This window comes from Lepidochelys kempii, chromosome 1 (genome assembly GCF_965140265.1).
Source record: "Lepidochelys kempii isolate rLepKem1 chromosome 1, rLepKem1.hap2, whole genome shotgun sequence".
In the NCBI taxonomy this organism is placed as follows: Eukaryota; Metazoa; Chordata; order Testudines; family Cheloniidae; genus Lepidochelys; species Lepidochelys kempii.
Genome location: NC_133256.1, coordinates 269,640,532 through 269,659,973, shown reverse-complemented (window position 1 = coordinate 269,659,973; position 19,442 = coordinate 269,640,532). Strand labels below are relative to the sequence as shown.

The following is a 19,442-nucleotide window of genomic DNA, read 5'->3' as shown; positions in this document are numbered from 1 at the left end:
GAACTTCACTCCTCTGATGGTTGGAAACCTTTGTCTAATTTCAAGTCTAAACTTCCTGATGGCCAGTTTATATCCATTTGTTCTTGTGTCCACACTGGTACTGAGCTTAAATAATTCCTCTCCCTCCGTGGTATTTATCCCTCCGATATATTTATAGAAAACAATCATATCTCCCCTCAGCCTTCTTTTGGTTAGGCTAAACAAGCCAAGCTCCTTGAGTCTCCTTTTCATAAGACATTCCTCGAATCATCCTAGCAGCCCTTCTCTGTACCTGTTCCAGTTTGAATTCATCTTTCTTAAACATGGGAGACCAGAACTGCACACAGTATTCCAGATGAGGTCTCACCAGTGCCTTGTATAACGGTACTAAAACCTCCTTATCTCTACTGGAAATACCTCGCCTGATGCATCCCAAGACCGCCTTAGCTTTTTTCATGGCCATATCACATTGGCAGCTCATAGTCATCCTGTGATCAACCAATACTCCGAGGTCCTTCTCCTCCTCTGTTACTTCCAACTGATGAGTCCCCACTTAATAACATAAATTCTTGTTATTAATCCCTAAATGCATGACCTTGCACTTTTCACTATTAAATTTCATCCTATTACTATTACTCCAGTTTACAAGGTCATCCAGATCTTCCTGTATGATATCCTGGTCCTTCTCTGTATTGGCAATACCTCCCAGCTTCATGTCATCCGCAAACTTTATTAGCACATTCCCGCTTTTTGTGCCAAGGTCAGTAATAAAAAGATTAAATAAGATTGGTCCCAAAACCGATCCCTGAGGAACTCCACTAGTAACCTCCTTGCAGCCTGAGAGTTCACCATTCAGTGTGACCCGTTGTAGTCTCCCCTTTAACCAGTTCCTTATCCACCTTTCAATTTTCATATTGATCCCCATCTTTTCCAATTTAGCTAATAATTCCCCATGTGGAACCGTATCAAATGTCTTACTGAAATCACGGTAAATTAGATCCACCCTGTTTCCTTTGTCTAAAAAATCTGTTACCTTCTCAAAGAAGGAGATCAGGTTGGTTTGATACGATCTACCTTTTGTAAAACCATGTTGTATTATGTCCCAATTACCATTGACCTCAATGTCCTTAATTACTTTCTCCTTCAAAAATTTTTCCAAGACCTTGCATACTACAGATGTCAAACTAACAGGCCTCTAGTTACCCGGATCACTTTTTTTTCCTTTCTTAAAAATAGGAACTATGTTAGCAATTCTCCAGTCATAAATAGAATCTGAATGGCAGACATGAAGGGTGTGTCAGCGTGGATCTGTATGGCAATTTTCAGAGATCTCCAGCTACTTGTAAGTTAGCTATTTTTTTCCCCTGATTAAAGGTTCCATCCTGCTCTTACTCAAAGCAATGGCAAAACTCCCATTTGATTTAATGGGAGCAACATCAAAGCCTAAACGGTTTTCATGGATTCCCACCCCTATGGAAATCAGTGATCTACATACACCTGGAACTAATAGAAGGGCTGAGCAGTAATAATGATCATTATGAACCATATCCCAAATACCAGTAGTAGCCACTTCCCACATTTCAGAAATGGACACTTTATCAAGACAAGTCTTAGACTATCTGCCAAACCTCTGGTCAAATGTACCTTATTCCTTCTGGGACCTGAATATGAGCCTCCTTGTAGTAGGCTTCAAAACACTCAGGCCTGAGCTATGCTAGGAAATTAGGTCAGTCTAACTATGTCACATTCAGGGGTGTGAAAAATCCACACCCCTGAGTGATGCATTTAAACCAACCAAACCCTGGTGTGGACAGCACTAGGCTGACGGGAGAATACCACCTCTAAGGGAGGTGGAGTACCTGTGCCAATGGGACAGCATAGGTAGTGTCTTTACTGAAGTACTATGGCAGCGCTGCTGCAGCATTTTAAGCGTAGACAAGCCCTCAGTCTCTCTCAATTGTGATTAAGTCCCCATTGGAACTTTTGCTTGACTGCATTAGACAAAAAACCCAAAACCCAGTAAAATATAAAACCACTTCAAAAATCAGTAATCTACTAAAATTCTGGGTAGTGTCAGGTTCTTCATGACCCTGCTTTGACAGATTCTCACCCTGGCATGTGGAGTATAGAACCATTAAAACAGTTTTCAGACAGGCTTCTTAGCTTTGATGCACACAGCAAGTCTGAGGCTTTTAAGGAGACATAACTTCTCCTACCTCGACTCTTTGGTGGTGGTTGTGTTCTTTTCAGTGTGTTGTTTTTTGGCTGCAACCCTTATATCTTAGAACGGCTGATGTCTTGCTGGATTGCATCTTGCTTATTGCACTTTATTTGGCCATTTTTTGCTCACAAAACAAGCAAACTTTAGTAGAAACTTAGCCTACTAGCCTTGTATATTCAACAAAGGCCACCTTTTTCCACAATGAAAAGCAGATGGATTTTTTTCGTTAGCATACAGTACAAAGGCAAATTACCTGTAAATCAAGCTGGGATACTTTCTCTTTGCTTTCATTTAGCTGACTATTTAGTTCACCAATGCTTGTTTCTAGGGAGAGCACACGGTCTTGAGCAGCTCTCAGATGTGCCTTCTGCTCTTGCACCTGCTCATGCAAATTCTCTTGGGCTTGTTTATGGCTTTCCGACTGATTCTTCAGCTTTTCTGTTAGCTGAGTTACCTACAATATAAATAAGCTGCCAATTAAAAGTCCAAGGGCAAAATTAAAAACATCCTAAAATTCAAAAGATGTTGTTTCGATTACAAAGCCCCAATACTGATCAACTTCACCACTTATTAATTCTACAAAGTTTCTCTTTCTGGACAACAACAGTGCATTTATTTTTTGTGTGCAATACATGAGTCACCCCAACTTTTAAAAGCATAACTATTTTGACAAGATATTCAAAGGCAGCAAGCATGATCACTCTCATATAACACTGTGAGTGTGCACCCTTCTGTGTGTGCCCAGTTAGTGTTAGCTAGGTTGAGAGATAGATGAGGATGGTTGAGTCTTACTTTATTTATAAGAAAAATAATATAAACACATCATGGAGGCACCAATTGTGGTTCAATAGTTAGGCTGAGTTGAGCTTTGCACTGAAGGCCTGGACTCAACCCTTTGGTTATGTATTATTGCCCCTTTTCCACCTAAGTGGACAGTCATAGTTTGGGGCCCTTGGAAGGTTCCAGCTGGAAGTAGAATTTGATGGTATTTTATTTGCTGTGGTCCTGTTTATTGGAAGGAATGTTCAAAGTGATGGGCCTCTGAATACAGAGGGAACCAAGAACAAAAGAACAGTTTCTAAGCTTACAGCCCACAAACCTCTTTAGCCAACAACAATCTGAAAGCTCTCTAGCTTTTTCCATGGTCACAGGCTCCTGCTTGGCTTTCTTGCCTCTCCTTCTCTCTGTTCTTGTCTGCTCTCCATTTCTGTGTGCTCCCACCCTTACTTCCTCCCACACATTCCTGGTCACAATACCCAGTAAAACCCTCCACCCACATGGTGCTAGATTCTGGGCAGATGCTATTGGGCTTTATTTTGCATGTTTAAGCATCAATTTGAATGAGGTTTTAGCTTGACACATAAGGTTATGAGCTGGGAGAAACAGTATGAAAAATGCAACATACAGCACTTGCTCCTTGAATATAGAATGTATCTGCCAAGAATTTAGAAGTAAATCCATTAATAGAAAATTATATATATTTGATTGTATCCCTCTCCCTCCACCCTTCATGTTTCACCTGTCTTCTTAAGACCTGACCCTGCAAACACTTATACTCATGCTTTTCTTTACACAACATGAGTAGTCCTGCTGACATGTGTATAAATGTTCATATGATCAGTACCTTGGATTATAAACTCTTCAGGATAAGGGTATATCCACATGACCATTAACACTAATGTGAGTTACATGTGATCCATCCAGAAAACAATATATCCCTATCAATTTAATCTTTGCCCATTTCAAATCCAGAAAACAATATATCCCTATCAATTTAATCTTTGCCCATTTCAAAGCTCTATGTCTGCAGTAAACATGAACCGAACTCCATTTAATTCATATTAGTATTCTATATATTGTGTATGTTTTATTATAACATTAAAGCAAGTATGGCAAAAAACATCCATTAATTACTCACAAAAAATTGACATGTGTTTGCTACCAAAATATTTTTCAAGTAGCTCATAAAAGACACAGGTGTTCCTTCCATTACAAACAGGTAACAGCTGGTATTGGGAACTAGTACATTTCTATCTTATTTGTACCAGTAGCATACACTAAGGACTATATGCCAGAGAACTCACATTCAGCTCTAATTACTACTAATGTGTTGCACATATGCTGGGAAAGGAGAACACGGTGTTCTAATAACCTTTGTTAGTAAGTGTGCAACAATATTACCATATTGGTATTTTAAACAGTATACTAAAAAAATTCCTCTAGTACAAAAAGAGTCACCAACATACAATCACATTACCTTTTGCAAAATTATGAAGTAAAAATTGTATGCACAAGTAGTAGTAATTCCAGCATAGCTTTTTAAAAAATATATGTGTGTATATACATACACACATATATTTTAAAAGATTATGCAGCTAAAATTACTTTAAAATACCTTTAAAATATCTAATAATGTACCTTTCAGATGCTACACTGTGATTGTAATTTCCACCTCAAAGAACTTTTCATTAAATCATATTCAGTGTATGTTATGTGTTTTCTTGTTCAAATATGTTATCAATTAGATTTCCACAAAGGTAAGAAAAACTAATAATAAATCATTTTGATTGTATGTATACACACCATCCTTCATATCCAAGTACACAACTTGTACAGCTGGATGTGAAGCACCAAAATGTATTGCTATCAGAACAAGAAGGGGGGGTGGAGGGGGGAAAATCACAGAAATCTTGTGAATTTTATAAAAAGAGATGCTAAAGCAATACAGTATCCAAAAAAGGGCGAAGTACAGTGGAGGCTGAAGCTGCAGACTGGGAGATAGAAACAAAGGAGACTCTTCTTACACAAACTTTCTTAAGGGTATTGGAGATTTTTGCATTTCTTACCTGCTCTTGCAAAGTATGATTCTTCTCTTGCAGCTGGTTAAGAACTGCAGTTTCTCCTTCCCCCGCTTGAATTTTCGCATACAAGTCCTCTCTTTCTTTTTCTAACAGGGTGATGTTCTCTCTACTCTTTTGTAGCAAGGCCTCAAGGTTTTGAATTTTTTGGTCCTTATCTCCAATCTGACGCAGTACTTGTTCCAAATCATTCTAAAAATGCATTAAATAGTTTCTTTAAGTATAGGGACCTTAAAAGTTATTCCTGATGCATGAAATGTTAGATATCAAATTTCACAAATACTTACTACATATTCTATTTTGAAATTATAAATTCCTTCAATGTTATTTAATTAAAAGAAGAAAATGGTATACATTAGGAAATTGTGCCGCTTGTTTACATGTTGCAATGCACCGGCAATATTAACTGCTGCAATACACCAGTTTGAAAAGAATGTGCGTTGGTTTTTTTACCTGGGCTTCTCGGAGTTTTGCTGTAGTGCTTTGCTGAAGAGTCTGTTGCTCCTGATGCTGCTGTTTTGCTTTATCTAACTGATGCTGTAATTCAGTGCAATTTGCTGCTTTTTCCTTTAGCTTAAAAAAACAGTCACGGACTGTTGACTGAAAACTGACAAGCACAATTCAGTAGTTCAATAACATTTATCATTTACTCTAATACTGAAAGACTGTACACTAAACAGTTTAACATTTCAAACAGATGCAAAAGTAGTAATTTGTCATACCAGTTCTACAGCAAAGTACGAACACAGCACTGAAGTACTTCTCAACACTGACAGTAGGTAAATTCTAAATAACAAAAATTACCTCATGTGTCAGACAGGCATTATTTTACATCTTAACACCAAGCTGTTAAAGGAGATTTAGTCTTTTTTCTCATGGATAAGTAGAGTTAAAGAAATTTATATTCATAAAATATACTAAGTGCTAATTATCATTAGCAGTTTTAGTAGCAACTTAGGTCTGGTCCACGCTACAGACTTGCACTGGTATAACTACGTCGCTCAGAGGTGTGAAAAATCCACACCCCTGAGAGATTTAGTTACACAGACCTAATCCCCGGTTTAGACAGCACTATGTTGGCGGGAGACCTTCTCCCATCAGCATAGCTACTGCCTCTAAGGGAGGTGGATTAACTATGCCGACGGGACAGCTCTTTCCCATCAGGATAGAGCGTCTTCATTAGAGCGCTGCAGCAGAGCAGCTGCATCAGTGCAGTTGTGCCGATGCAGCATTTTAAGTATACACTTGCCCTTATGGTCTATTTACCTTAACAGACTTTCTGGAGCCAACATGCAAAGCACTGCACAGTGTTAGCTGTATGACTCATTAAAGTCAAAGGCCATGTCTACACTACCCACCGGATCGGCGGGTAGTGATCGCTCTATTGGGGATCGATTTATTGCATCTAATCGACATGTGATAAATTGATCCCCGATCGCTCTGCCATCGACTCCAGAACTCCACTACAGTGAGAGGCAGAAGCGGAGTCGACAGAGGAGTGGCGGCCGTCGATCCCGCGCCGCGAGGACGCGAAGTGATTCTAAATCGATCTAAGATACGTCGACTTCAGCTACGCTATTCTCGTAGTTGAAGTTGAGTATCTTGGATCGATCCCCCCCCCAGTGTAGACCAGGCCTAAGAGCGGTAAATTTTCAAAGTTTTACACTGCAGTTTAGAGGTGTCTGCTAAACCGCAGTGTAAAACTTTGAAAACGTACCACTCTTAGAGGTTTGGCACATCTGCATATAGCTAATATAAACACGTCAACAACAAATATTTGTTACGAAGACCTGGTCTACACTAGGGGAGGGGATCAACCTAAGATATGCAACTTCAGCTATGAGAATAGCATAGCTTAAGTCAATGTCTCTTAGGTCGACTTACCTCACGTCCTCACGGCGCAGGGTCGACTGCCGCCACTCCCCCGTCGACTCCACTTCCACCTGTCGCTGCGATGGAGTACAGGAGTCGATGGCAGAGCGATCGGGGATCAATCACTACCCGCCAATCCGGCGGGTAGTGTAAACATACCCTAAGTAAACATACCCTAAGTACCCTATTGCAAAAAACTTGACCTATTAATAGAGTAGTAAAATTAGTTTTCTGACACCAATTCCCCCCAACACATTATTCACTATAATCACTATTACTTCTTCAGTTGGACCCTGATCTCATAAAAAGATATGCACACACAAAACTCTGCTATGCATGTGTCTGACCAATGAGGAGACAAGATACTTTCAAAGCTGGAGGGGGGAGAAACAAAAGGTTCTCTCTGTCTGTGTGATGCTTTTGCCGGGACCAGAACAGGAATGCAGGTCAGAACTCCTGTAGAGAGTTAATAAGCAATCTAGTTAGATATGCGTTAGATTCTGTTTTGTTTAAATGGCTGATAAAATAAGTTGTGCTGAACGGGATGTATATTCCTGTTTTTGTGTCTTTCTGTAACTTAAGGTTTTGCCTAGAGGGATTCTCTATGTTTTGAATCTGATTACCCTGTAAGGTATTTACCATCCTGATTTTACAGAGGTGATTCTTTTACTTTTTCTTTAATTAAAATTCTCTTTTAAGAACCTGATTGCTTTTTCATTGTTCTTAAGGTCCAAGGATTTGGGTCTGTGTTCACATATGCAAATTGGAGAGGATTTTTATCAAGCCTTCCCCAGGAAAGGGGATGTAGTGCTTGGGGGGATATTTTGGGAGGGAGATGTTTCCAAGTGGCACGTCCCCTGTTCTTTGTGTAACACTTTGGTGGTGGCAGCGTTTAACCTAAGCTGGTAAGAATAAGCTTAGGGGGGCTTTAATGCAAGTCCCCACATCTGTACCCTAGAGTTCAGAGTGGGGAAGGAACCTTGACATGGTGAAAGGATTTTTCCTCTGGCTAGGAGGGATTTAAAGGTGTTTACTCTTCCCTTTATATTTATGACAGCACGGCATAAGTTTCTGTGCATGTAGATCTTTTTGCATGCTCAGACCCTTAGCCTCAAAGTACTCAAGTGCCAGGGTCATATCCTTTATTTATCTGTAAAGCACCTCGCACATTTAGGCTATAGGCAAGGAAATAATTCTTTAGCCTTCTAAAAACAAAAAAGTAACCATCATATAGACTATATGGACACAAACTATGTAAACACCAACATGAGAAGGATGTTGCAAGTAGAATACACAAAACACCACTACAACAAAGGTGAAATCTGATCATGTATATCACTCCTACCTGTTCTTCGGCACGAGAAAGTTTTAACTGCAGATCAGCCACCTGCTGTTCCTTGTCCATCAGTTTTTCACTAGAGAGTTGTCTCTGTTCTTTAAGTCGACCATGTGCTTCCCCTAGCTGGCGTTCTGTCTCCAGAAGTTTACTGTGCAACTGGAAGAAAATACTGGTCTCAGTTTTCCAGCCACTACACTGTACTTCAGACTCATTATCCACATAATATAGTAATTTTCATCATGCTTTTAATCACGCAAGAATGGTACAACCAGAACATCTTGGGAATTATTCTTATAAACCTGCGCTAAATCATACCAGCCAAGTGCACGTGCAGGAGCATAGGCTCAAAGGGGGTGGTACTTTCAAAAGGTGGGAAGTGAGTCTATGGAGAAGCATCCTCACCCCTTTATAAAAGGCCCTTTATATGAGCTATGTGGCCTTACACGGAGCAAAGCCAGGATTAAATTCCATCCCCCACCAAATGCATAAAATATTTATCATGTAAAATAGCGATGGCTGAATCAACACCTTACATAGAGCTCAAAGTAAATCAGCATGCCCATGCTCTCCAATGGCCCATGCTCTAAGTTTTTACTGGCTACGCTGGTTCCAGTACCACAGTGTTCTGCATTATCTGGGCCAGTGGGACTTGTGTTTTCGGCTCATCACAAGTGCCTGGCATTCCTCCACTACAGGGAGGCTGATGTATGGACTCTCCCTATAAGATGTCCTAGATCTTTAGGAGTATTCTGTGGTCACATGCCCTTTTGTAGCTTACTCCCCAACTCCTCCCATAGGACCTGTAACCCACTCTCTTGGATCGGCTGATGCATGGGAAACTTCCCCAGAGAGTACAAAGTAAGGACTCTATCATCAGCTAAAGGAGCTGAGGGGTTTCTTTTACAGTTATTTGATGTAAACAGGCATCCATTCAAACAGATTTTTCTTCCCTCTGAAACTTCTAGCTGTTATTTTAGGCTTTTGGTTACCTCCTGCCCACTCCTACACACTACTGAATCCCAACCAACATATTCATGTGAGCTTCCATTTTGTGGATTCAGAAGGAGCAACAGGTAAGTACAGAGTAAGACAGAAGTATTTCAATGCAAAACATTGAATGGGTGAGACCTTAGTGTAGAAAAACTACTTCTACCTAATTAGAGCACTTACAGATAAAAATATCTGAAGCTAAGTTATTTCTCTTTTATAAGTCCACACTATTCACCACTGTAAATTAAAAATCATTCCACCTGTGGGTGATGGACTATTAGTAATTGTGACATAGTAACACTAGTAATCTGTGTGAGTGATTGGAGGCAAGAAGTTGTGGTAAATTGTTAATGTAATTTCCTTCTAAAAAATATGAACAAGAGTTGAGTAAACTTGGGAAAGTTTGCAACAACAGCTTAACCACTGGATGTCATTTGTACACTGAAGCTGGGAGAAAACACCAAAGGTAGGAAGAAAGCTCCAGAAAAAAAAAAAAAAGATCATCAGAAGTATAACAACATTTTACATGTTACAGAAATAAAGGTCACACTTTCTGTAACACATATGTCTATAAACAATGTATAAAGGGTCAATAAATAATTAATAGGTTTTATAAGCCTGTTGGAGACATGAGTAGTAGCACGTGTTGTAGATGGTTATAAATATGTAATCTATTAAAAAAAATTCTATAAAAAGGGAAATAAGGACAACCCAGGGAATTACAGACCAGTCAGCTTAACTTCTGTACCTGGAAAGATAATGGAGAAAATAATTAAGCAATCAATTTGGAAACATCTAGAGATAATAAGGTGATAAGTGACAGTAAAAAAAAAAACCCATGTCAAACCAACCTGATAGCTTTCTTTGACAGGGTAACACGCTTTCTGGATGGGGGGAAGCGGTAGACGTGGTATATCTTGACTTCAGTAAACCTTTTGATACTGTCTCGCATGACATTCTCATAAAAAAACTAGGGAAATGCAACCTAGATGGAGCTACTATAAGGTGGGTACAAAACTGGTTGGAAAAGCATTACCAAAGAGTAGTTATCAATGGTTCACAGTCATGCTGGAAGGGCATAACGAGTGGGGTCTCGCAGGGATCAGTTCTGGGTCGGTTCCATTCAATATCTTCATCAATGATTTAGAAATTGGCATAGAGAGTACATTTATAAAGCTTGCACATTATATCAAGCTGGGAGGGATTGCAAGTGCTTTGGAGGATAGGATTAACATTCAAAATGATCTGGACAAACTGGAGAAATGGTCTGAAGTAAATAGGATGATATCCAATACAGACAAATGCAAAGTACTCCATTTAGATTAATAGATTCATAGATGTTAAGGTCAGAAGGGACCATTATGATCGTCTACTCTGACCTCCTGCACAACGAAGGCCACAGAATCTCACCCACCCACTCCTGTAATAAACCTCTAACCTATGTCTGAGCTACTGAAGTCCTCAAATCGTGGTTTAAAGACTTTGAGGTGCAGAGAATCCTCCAGCAAGTGACCTGTGCCTCACGCTGCAGAGGAAGGCGAAAAACCCCCAGGGCCTCTGCCAATCTGCCCTGGAGGAAAATTCCTTCCTGACCCCAAATATGGCAATCAGCTAAACCCTGAGCATGTGGGCAAGACTCACCAGCCAGACACCCAGGAAAGAATTCTCTGTAGTAACTCAGATCCCACCCCATTTAACATCCCATCATAGGCCACTGGGCATATTTACCACTAATAGTTGAAGATCAATTAATTGCCAAAATTAGGCTATCCCATCATATCATCTCTTCCATAAACTTATCAAGCTTAGTCTTGAAGCCAGATATATCTTTTGCCCTCACTGCTTCCCTTGGAAGGCTGTTCCAGAACTTCACTCCTCTGATGGTTGGAAACCTTTGTCTAATTTCAAGTCTAAACTTCCTGATGGCCAGTTTATATCCATTTGTTCTTGTGTCCACATTGGTACTGAGCTTAAATATTTCCTCTCCCTCCGTGGTATTTATCCCGCTGATATATTTATAGAAAACAAACATATCTCCCCTCAGCCTTCTTTTGGTTAGGCTAAACAAGCCAAGCTCCTTGAGTCTCCTTTTCATAAGACATTCCTCGAATCATCCTAGCAGCCCTTCTCTGTACCTGTTCCAGTTTGAATTCATCTTTCTTAAACATGGGAGACCAGAACTGCACACAGTATTCCAGATGAGGTCTCACCAGTGCCTTGTATAACGGTACTAAAACCTCCTTATCACTACCGGAAATACCTCGCCTGATGCATCCCAAGACCACATTAGCTTTTTTCACGGCCATATCACATTGGCAGCTCATAGTCATCCTGTGATCAACCAATACTCCGAGGTCCTTCTCCTCCTCTGTTACTTCCAACTGATGAGTCCCCACTTTACAACATAAATTCTTGTTATTAATCCCTAAATGCATGACCTTGCACTTTTCACTATTAAATTTCATCCTATTACTATTACTCCAGTTTACAAGGTCATCCAGATCTTCCTGTATGATATCCCGGTCCTTCTCTGTATTGGCAATACCTCCCACCTTCATGTCATCCGCAAACTTTAGTAGCACATTCCCGCTTTTTATGCCTGTCAAGGTTCCTCCCCCACTCTGAACGCTAGGGTACAGATGTGGGGACCTGCATGAAAACCTCCTAAGCTTCTCTTTACCAGCTTAGGTCAAAACTTCCCCAAGGTACAAAATATTCCACCCTTTGTCCTTCGATTGGCCGCTACCACCACCAAACTAATACTGGTTACTGGGGAAGAGCTGTTTGGAAACGTCTTTCCCCCCAAATACTTCCCAAAACCTTGCACCCCACTTCCTGGACAAGGTTTGGTAAAAAGCCTCACCAATTTGCCTAGGTGACTACAGACCCCAGACCCTTGGATCTTAAGAACAATGAACAATCCTCTCAACACTTGCACCCACACTTTCCTGGGAAATGTTGGATAAAAAGCCTCACCAATTTGTATAGGTGACCACAGACCCAAACCCTTGGATCTGAGAACAATGAAAAAGCATTCAGTTTTCCTACAAGAAGACTTTTAATAGAAATAGGAGTAAATAGAAATAAAGAAATCCCCTCTGTAAAATCAGGATACCTTACAGGGTAATTAGATTCAAAACATAGAGAACCCCTCTAGGCAAAACCTTAAGTTACAAAAAAGATAGACAGACAGAAATAGTTATTCTATTCAGCACAATTCTTTTCTCAGCCATTTAAAGAAATCATAATTTAACACATACCTAGCTAGATTACTTACTAAAAGGTCTAAGACTCCATTCCTGGTCTATCCCTGGCAAAACCAGCATATAGACAGACACACAGACCCTTTGTTTCTCTCCCTCCTCCCAGCTTTTGAAAGTATCTTGTCTCCTCATTGGTCATTTTGGTCAGGTGCCAGCGAGGTTACCTTTAGCTTCTTAACCCTTTACAGGTGAGAGGAGTTTTCCTCTGGCCAGGAGGGATTTTAAAGGGGTTTACCCTTCCCTTTACATTTATGACAGTGCCAAGGTCAGCAATAAAAAGATTAAATAAGATTGGGGAAGGAACAATCAGTTGCACACATAAAAAATGGGAAAGGACTACCTAGGAAGGAGTACTGCGGAAAAGGATCTTGGGGTCACAGTGGACCACAAGCTAAATATGAGTCAACAGTGTAAAGCTGTTGCAAAAAGTGCAAACATCATTCTGGGATGTATTATCAGGAGTTTTGTAAGCAACACACGAGAAGTAATTCTTCCACTCTATTCCATGCTGATTAGGCCTCAATCGGAGTATTGTGTCCAGTTCTGGGCGCTACATTTCAGGAAGGATGTGACAAACTGGAGACAGTCCAGAAAAGGGTGACAAAAATGATTAAAGTTCTAGAAAACATGACCTATGAGGGAAGATTGAAAAAATTGGGTTTGTTTAGTCCGGAAAAGAGAAGACTGAGAGGGGACATGATAACAGTTTTCAAATACGTAAAAGGTTGTTACAAGGAGGAGGGAGAAGAATTGTTTTTCTTAACCTCTGAGGATAGGACAAGAAGCAACGGGAGCTTTAGTTCGGACATTGGAAAAAAATTCCTAACGGTCAGCGTGGTTAAGCACTGGAATATATTGCCTAGGAAGGTTGTAGAATCTCCAGCATTGGGGATTTTTAAGAGCACGTTAGACAAACACCTGTCTGGAATGGTCTAGAACAGTGTTTCTCAAGCTATCTGATGTGGGGGACTGACAATTTTTTTTTCCAATGTGCGCGCAGACTGGCAGCTGATGGCTCGCGGACTGGCACCAGTCTGCGGACCACCACTTTGAGTAGCACTGGTCTAGATAATACTTTGTCCTTCCACGAGTCCAGGGGACTAGACTAGATGACCTCTCAAGGTCCCTTCCAGTCCTATGATTCTATGTTAAAAGAAGGGACTATAGATGGTTACAAGCCATGGTTATATGCAACTTACTGATCTATTGGATTCTAACAAGCTATATAAGTTGATTAATCATTTATTTAAAAAACACTAGAAACCTTTATAAAGGTCCCTTTAATACAAAATGTAATCAAAATGCATTTTATTTTTTCCTGTAAGATACTGCTAAGCACAATACCTATTTTCTGCTTTAACACCACAAAAAATTAATCTATAGAAGCAAGAGGCAGAGTACATGGCCAAGAGCTCTTAAATCATTGACTTCTGTGGAGAATGGTGTGGCGTCGTGTGGACACATGATGAACTTTAAGCTAACAGGGCTGTATAACCCAAGACACTACCATAGCGAGTAGAATATAGTTGTTACTGATTTTACTTATAAAGAAAAAATATCTCTGGAGTTAAAAAGGTAAGACAAATAAGCAGGCGAACATGTTCAAAGTTTCATGATAAACACAATATTTATTAGCAGCTACCACTTCTTAGGAAAAGAGAGGGTATATTTTTCTTCTCTCCTCTCCCGCTGCATCCCACCACTCCGCACCCCTCAATTACTGTCTCAGAGCCTTCCACACGCAAACATCCGTGTATGGAACATTGCTCTAATCCCTCTTTGCCTAACCAAACCATCAGCCTCTCCTCTTTCAAATAACTCAGTGAAATCCACTTCTGCCATGTCACCTCATAAAAGTATATTGTACAGACACACACTTAACCAATCCACAGAGATGTGCACATACCAAAAACTGAGAAACTGGATCATCTCTTTATTGAAACCCTTTTTTTTCCTCCCCCCATCTCTCAACTGTTTGTTACTCTCTCTCATCACATCAGATAAAAAATTAAGTCCTGATCCTGCAATGAGCTGCATGCAAGCACACGGGTCCACCCAAGACATTACAAGATCAGGGCCAGGACCAAGTTATGTTTTTATATTCTCTGTAATGCACATTTTTTTGGGTTCTCCATAAACAAGTGAAACCACCAACTGCACTGTCAGAGTCCTTTTCCAGTCATTATCAAGCAAAATGGAAACAAAATAGAGAAACCATACTTTTTAAAACTACTGTATCGGAAGTGTTAACATTACTTAAGACAGCAAGTCTGCGAGTGATGAGCATTTCCTGCTGAAAACTAAGGGACAACCTTCTAATGTTCTGAGATCTCCAACTGCTGGCTAGAATGTCAGTTGGGGGTGTCCAGTACCTTGCAGAAGCACATGGAATTCTCCAGGATCTGGGCCGACAACTGTTTGAGACAATTTTGATAAGAGGGCACATGGGCTTCCTCCACTAATGAGTGAGGTGGGTTACCATATAAACCATGTTTAGCCATACAGCAAATGCCAATTCATTATGTCATCATGAACAATATCACATAACAACATGTTAGGAACAATGGAACTAAAGCCCTAAACCAGTGGTGGGCAACCTGGGGCCCAATGGGATAATCTGATTGCGGACCATGAGACATTTTGGTGACTTTGACCATCTGCAGGCACAGCCCCCCACAGCTCCCAGTGGCCGCAGTTCGCCATTCCCAGCCAATGGGAGCTGTGGGAAGCGGCAGTGAATGGCGAACTGTGGCCACTAGGAGCTGCAGGGGGCCGTGCCTGCGGACGGTCAACATCAGCAGAATGTCTCGCTGCCCGCAATCAAATTACCACAGTTGCCCACCACTGCCATAAACAGATCACCCACAAACTTTCCTTCCGCCCCAAAGAAATGATTAATCCTAATGAACTGTGTGTGCTATATTCCATGTATAAAAATGATTACATTGCATACACCTAAAGATACCTTTCAAAAATTCAATATTTAAAATACTACTTCTCATTTTTTAAATTTCATTTTAAATTAAAAGAAACACTGCTGACTTTCAGACCAGATAGGATATTAAAGCTTTCAACACACCAACAACCTAAGCTTCATCTGAGGTAAAATCTCACACTTGAAAAAAAGTATTCTGTGACTTTGAATCTTAACTGGTATCTGTTTAATTGCAGTGCAGGTGTTCGGGCTCGGGCTGGAGCTCCAGCTCTAGGACCCCGCGAAGTGGTAGGGTCCCAGAGCTCAGCCTGCTGTCTGAGCCCGAACATCTACACCACAATTAAACGGCCTGTTAGCCTGAGCCCTGCGAGCCCGAGTCAGCTGGCACAAGCCAGCTCCAGATGGTTAATTGCAGTGTAGACATACCCTAGTAGGCTACACCCTTGCAATGATAATCTCCAATCACAGGTAAGAGGGAAATAAAAAGATAGCTTTCAACCTATTTTCAATATTCAAAACTATGAGCTAAGACTGCTAAGTGAACAACAATATGAAATATATGGGAACTGTACAAAGCTACTATAGAAGAAACTGGAAAAACTAAGACAAGTCTCTCTTTTTATGAGTAACCAGTTACTGTATCATGAATAGACTCAGAATCTCTCAATCCACCCTGAAGTCCTCCCTGTACCATGTTCAAATCAGTGGTTCCAAACCTTTTTGCTGATGCCCTCCCCCACTTAACTGGTACGCACCCACCCCTGCTCCCCCGAAGCCATGGTCAGGAGCCAGAGGGGGGCTGGGAGCAGGGCCATGGCCAGGAACCATGCTTGGGGCCAGGAGCAGAACTGCAGTCAGGAACGGGGCCATAGCCAGGAGTGGGGCCAGAGCCAGGGGTCAGGAGCCAGGGGCCGCGGCCAGGAGCAGGGCCGCAGTTGGGGCTGGTGCCAGAGCTGTGGCTGGGGTTGTGGCCAAGGTTAGGGCCGGAGCCAGGAAGGGAACTAGGGGCAGAGCAGGGCTGGGTGGTGCTTCCTCTCCGCCACACATCCACCCCCAAACCTTCTTCCATGCCCCCCTACAGGAGTATGCACTGCAGTTTGCGGCCTACTGATCTAAACAGACAATCTTGGGAACTCCAGTGATCCCCCTTCAGGCAGGTTTTCTTGGCTGGACTGAATTCCCTTTTGATGGTATCACTGCGGGATTTGTGTCATCTACACCTCCTTTCCTAGAAATTTATTAGGCAAACCAAAAATCCTTTCACAAGCCCTACTGAGTTGGAGCACACCCTCTTCATCTGAAACCAGTTTCCACCTGAACTCTGCCAGTTGCTTGTGCTTTTGGAACTTGCATTCTTTGGGGTCTGGAAAGATGGCTGCAATGTCACCCATCAGGATTCCTGAGCATATGGATGAAACTTCAAACTTCATCACATCTCCAAGCATCAGCATTTTTTTTTTTTATTAAACTTGGATTCTTGCCAAACCACAGGAGATTCCAGTAGAAAGTATGCATGCACAGGTTAAGATGTAATTTATTACAGGCTTGTGGGTGGGCATCAAGCCAACATACTTATTTAAATTACTTTATGAAAAAGGAAACGCTGTAAAAGCACAGGCCTAAAAGTAAAGTAAACCAAGCTGGAATGAGCCACAGATTCCCTATTCAAGGATTGAGCATGATTCTTGAAACACAAACATCTCTCTGATCTCACATACTACACACACAGAGGCACCCAACAAAGTAAAGATCAAACAAAACTACACCTCAAAGTCAACTTTTATCTAACATTGAATAATAGTGGGTCAATCCCACAGCTCTATGAAAGTAACTCTCATTATACTCCGTAGGATTTAGCATGTAAAAGGACTATGGGACTGTTCACTATATGCATTCCAATATAAAGGCTCAAAACACAGAGCCAGACATTAGAAACTGAAAAAAACTATTAGGACTTTATGTTGTTCCTCGGGTCACGGAGAGTTCTTCTCTATATCACACTCACTGCTTAGTACATTTTTAAAGGAATCAAATGATGGGGTTTCCACTACTTCTTCTATACTATCCTACAGTCTAACACGCTTTACAACTAGGAAACTTTCCACATATTCAACCAAAACTTTCTTTTGTACTACTTCATCCCATTAAAACTTACTCTACTCTGAGCCAGCAGAAACAATATTACTTGATCCTTGTTATTTACAGCCTTGCAAACTTTTAGACACATGAGGAAGGCTTGATCACTTTCATACCTGGCAAGAAAACTCAACAATCAAAGTAGCATTTTCATTTGCCAATACTCCACACCTAGAGTCAGGAAAAGAATGTGATCAGAACAACAACAAAAATGGGGGGCGGAGGGGGGAACAGACAACACACACGACCAAACATAGTGCATTGGTCAGTTAACTAAGAACTCCCAACAGGAGAGGAATATCACAGATATGCCTCAAGATCCCTATTCATGGGTAAGGGCATGATGAATTTGAAAATTATTGATTTCTCTGACTCTCAGGGCTTGTCCAGTCAGTGCCTTAGTCTGCATCGGCTGGGGTGTAAATTCTAACCTGCACCAGCATGTTGCACACTAACTGACCTGGGTTGACCCTGCAGGTGCACACTAAAAGTTCTTTAGTGGATGTTAATGTAGTGCTATTTGAAACTGGACTATATTAACATGCACTAGGGAACTTTTCGTGTGCGCCAGCAGGGTCCACATGGGCCAGTTAGTTCCTGACCCAGCAGCATGCATTAGAATTTACACTCCAGCTGATGTGGATTAAGACACAATGCAAACAAGCCCTCTGAAAACAAGAAATAACATCTAAGTCTAATTTAAATTACTATGAGTATTATTCTTAAAAAATGGAAAGCCACTTATAAAGAACTATTTACAAGGTTACAGGAATTAAAGGTTCCTTTCACACGGAGCAGAAATTTAATTATTTTAAACAGACAGCATAGTATTCTTAGAGATACAAAACTAAAATAATATGAATTATGGACCAGACCCTCACCAGGTGTAAGTGAGCACAACCCTACGCCAACTTGCTCCAACTGAGTGTCTGGCCCTATAACTAGTTTCAGATATGACAGTACTGATCAGAGTAAGTTTCTGTACTCCCTCTTTTACCTTTACCTCGTCTTTCTTTGTGTTCTTTGCTTACATCTCTAATGTGCCAAAACATGACACCTGAGATCTATTTTTCATTTATAACAGCCAGGAAATATACATTTAGCAGCATGTTTGCATTTTTCCCCTCCAATAAACAAATGTGTACATACACACAAACGCACAGCACTGTAGTTCCCAGAGATTTTAAATGTAGATATTATAGACACACACAGAAGCTCTATATTACAGGTATACAAATATATAGAGAAAAGTGTACTACCGAGAAGAATATGAATGAAAACGTTTTTGAAGGAACCGCACCTGATTGAGCTCACTCTGAAGTTGAAGGCTATGTTGTTCTTTTTCCTCTCTCTGCTGTTGTAGCTGTTTAAACTCTGCCTTGAGATGCTGATACTTTGTCTCTATTTCTGACAATTCTTCCTTAAGTTTGTGGCTTGCTTCCCCCTTCTCACCCAGTTCTGTCTTTACCCTCTGCAACGAGGCTTCAGTGGCAGATAGCCTTGCTCGAAGGTGCTCCAGGTCCAAGTCCTTTTGGTGAAGGCTTGCCTGCATGTTTTTTTTACTCACTGATTCTTCAGAGTGCCTTTCTTCTAACTGGGTGTAATCAAGTTCTTTCTTCAGCAGCTTTTCTGTCAGACTCTATAACAGCAATTAAATGGAAATTAAATCACAATTCTCCTTACATCTGATCAACTGTTATTCCTCACAAGAGTTTATCCAGAGCAATGAACAGGTCTCTCACAATAATAATCTCCAAAACTGAGTAGGTCTGTCAATAATTCTACATTTTAATTTCTATTTCATATAATAGCAGTCAATGCCAGAATCCATATAGCATACCATTACAAT

The 19,442-nt window shown here is 40.8% G+C and overlaps 1 protein-coding gene across 5 annotated transcripts in view; it reads right to left on the bottom strand.

Moving 5' to 3' along the window:
* The window catches only part of EEA1 (early endosome antigen 1), a 136,442-nt gene that overhangs the window by 42,622 nt on the left and 74,378 nt on the right, over window positions 1-19,442 (bottom strand). For all 5 annotated transcript variants that reach the window (XR_012156717.1, XM_073327558.1, XM_073327559.1 and 2 more), the window contains 5 exons: window positions 18,894-19,232; window positions 8,276-8,425; window positions 5,512-5,631; window positions 5,047-5,250; window positions 2,454-2,654 (listed from right to left, as the gene is read on the bottom strand). Coding sequence is in view for 4 of the 5 variants with exons in the window: in XM_073327558.1 (XP_073183659.1) it covers window positions 2,454-2,654; window positions 5,047-5,250; window positions 5,512-5,631; window positions 8,276-8,425; window positions 18,894-19,232 (1,014 nt within the window). In the remaining variant the exon portion in view is untranslated. The remainder of the gene's footprint in view (window positions 1-2,453; window positions 2,655-5,046; window positions 5,251-5,511; window positions 5,632-8,275; window positions 8,426-18,893; window positions 19,233-19,442) is intronic.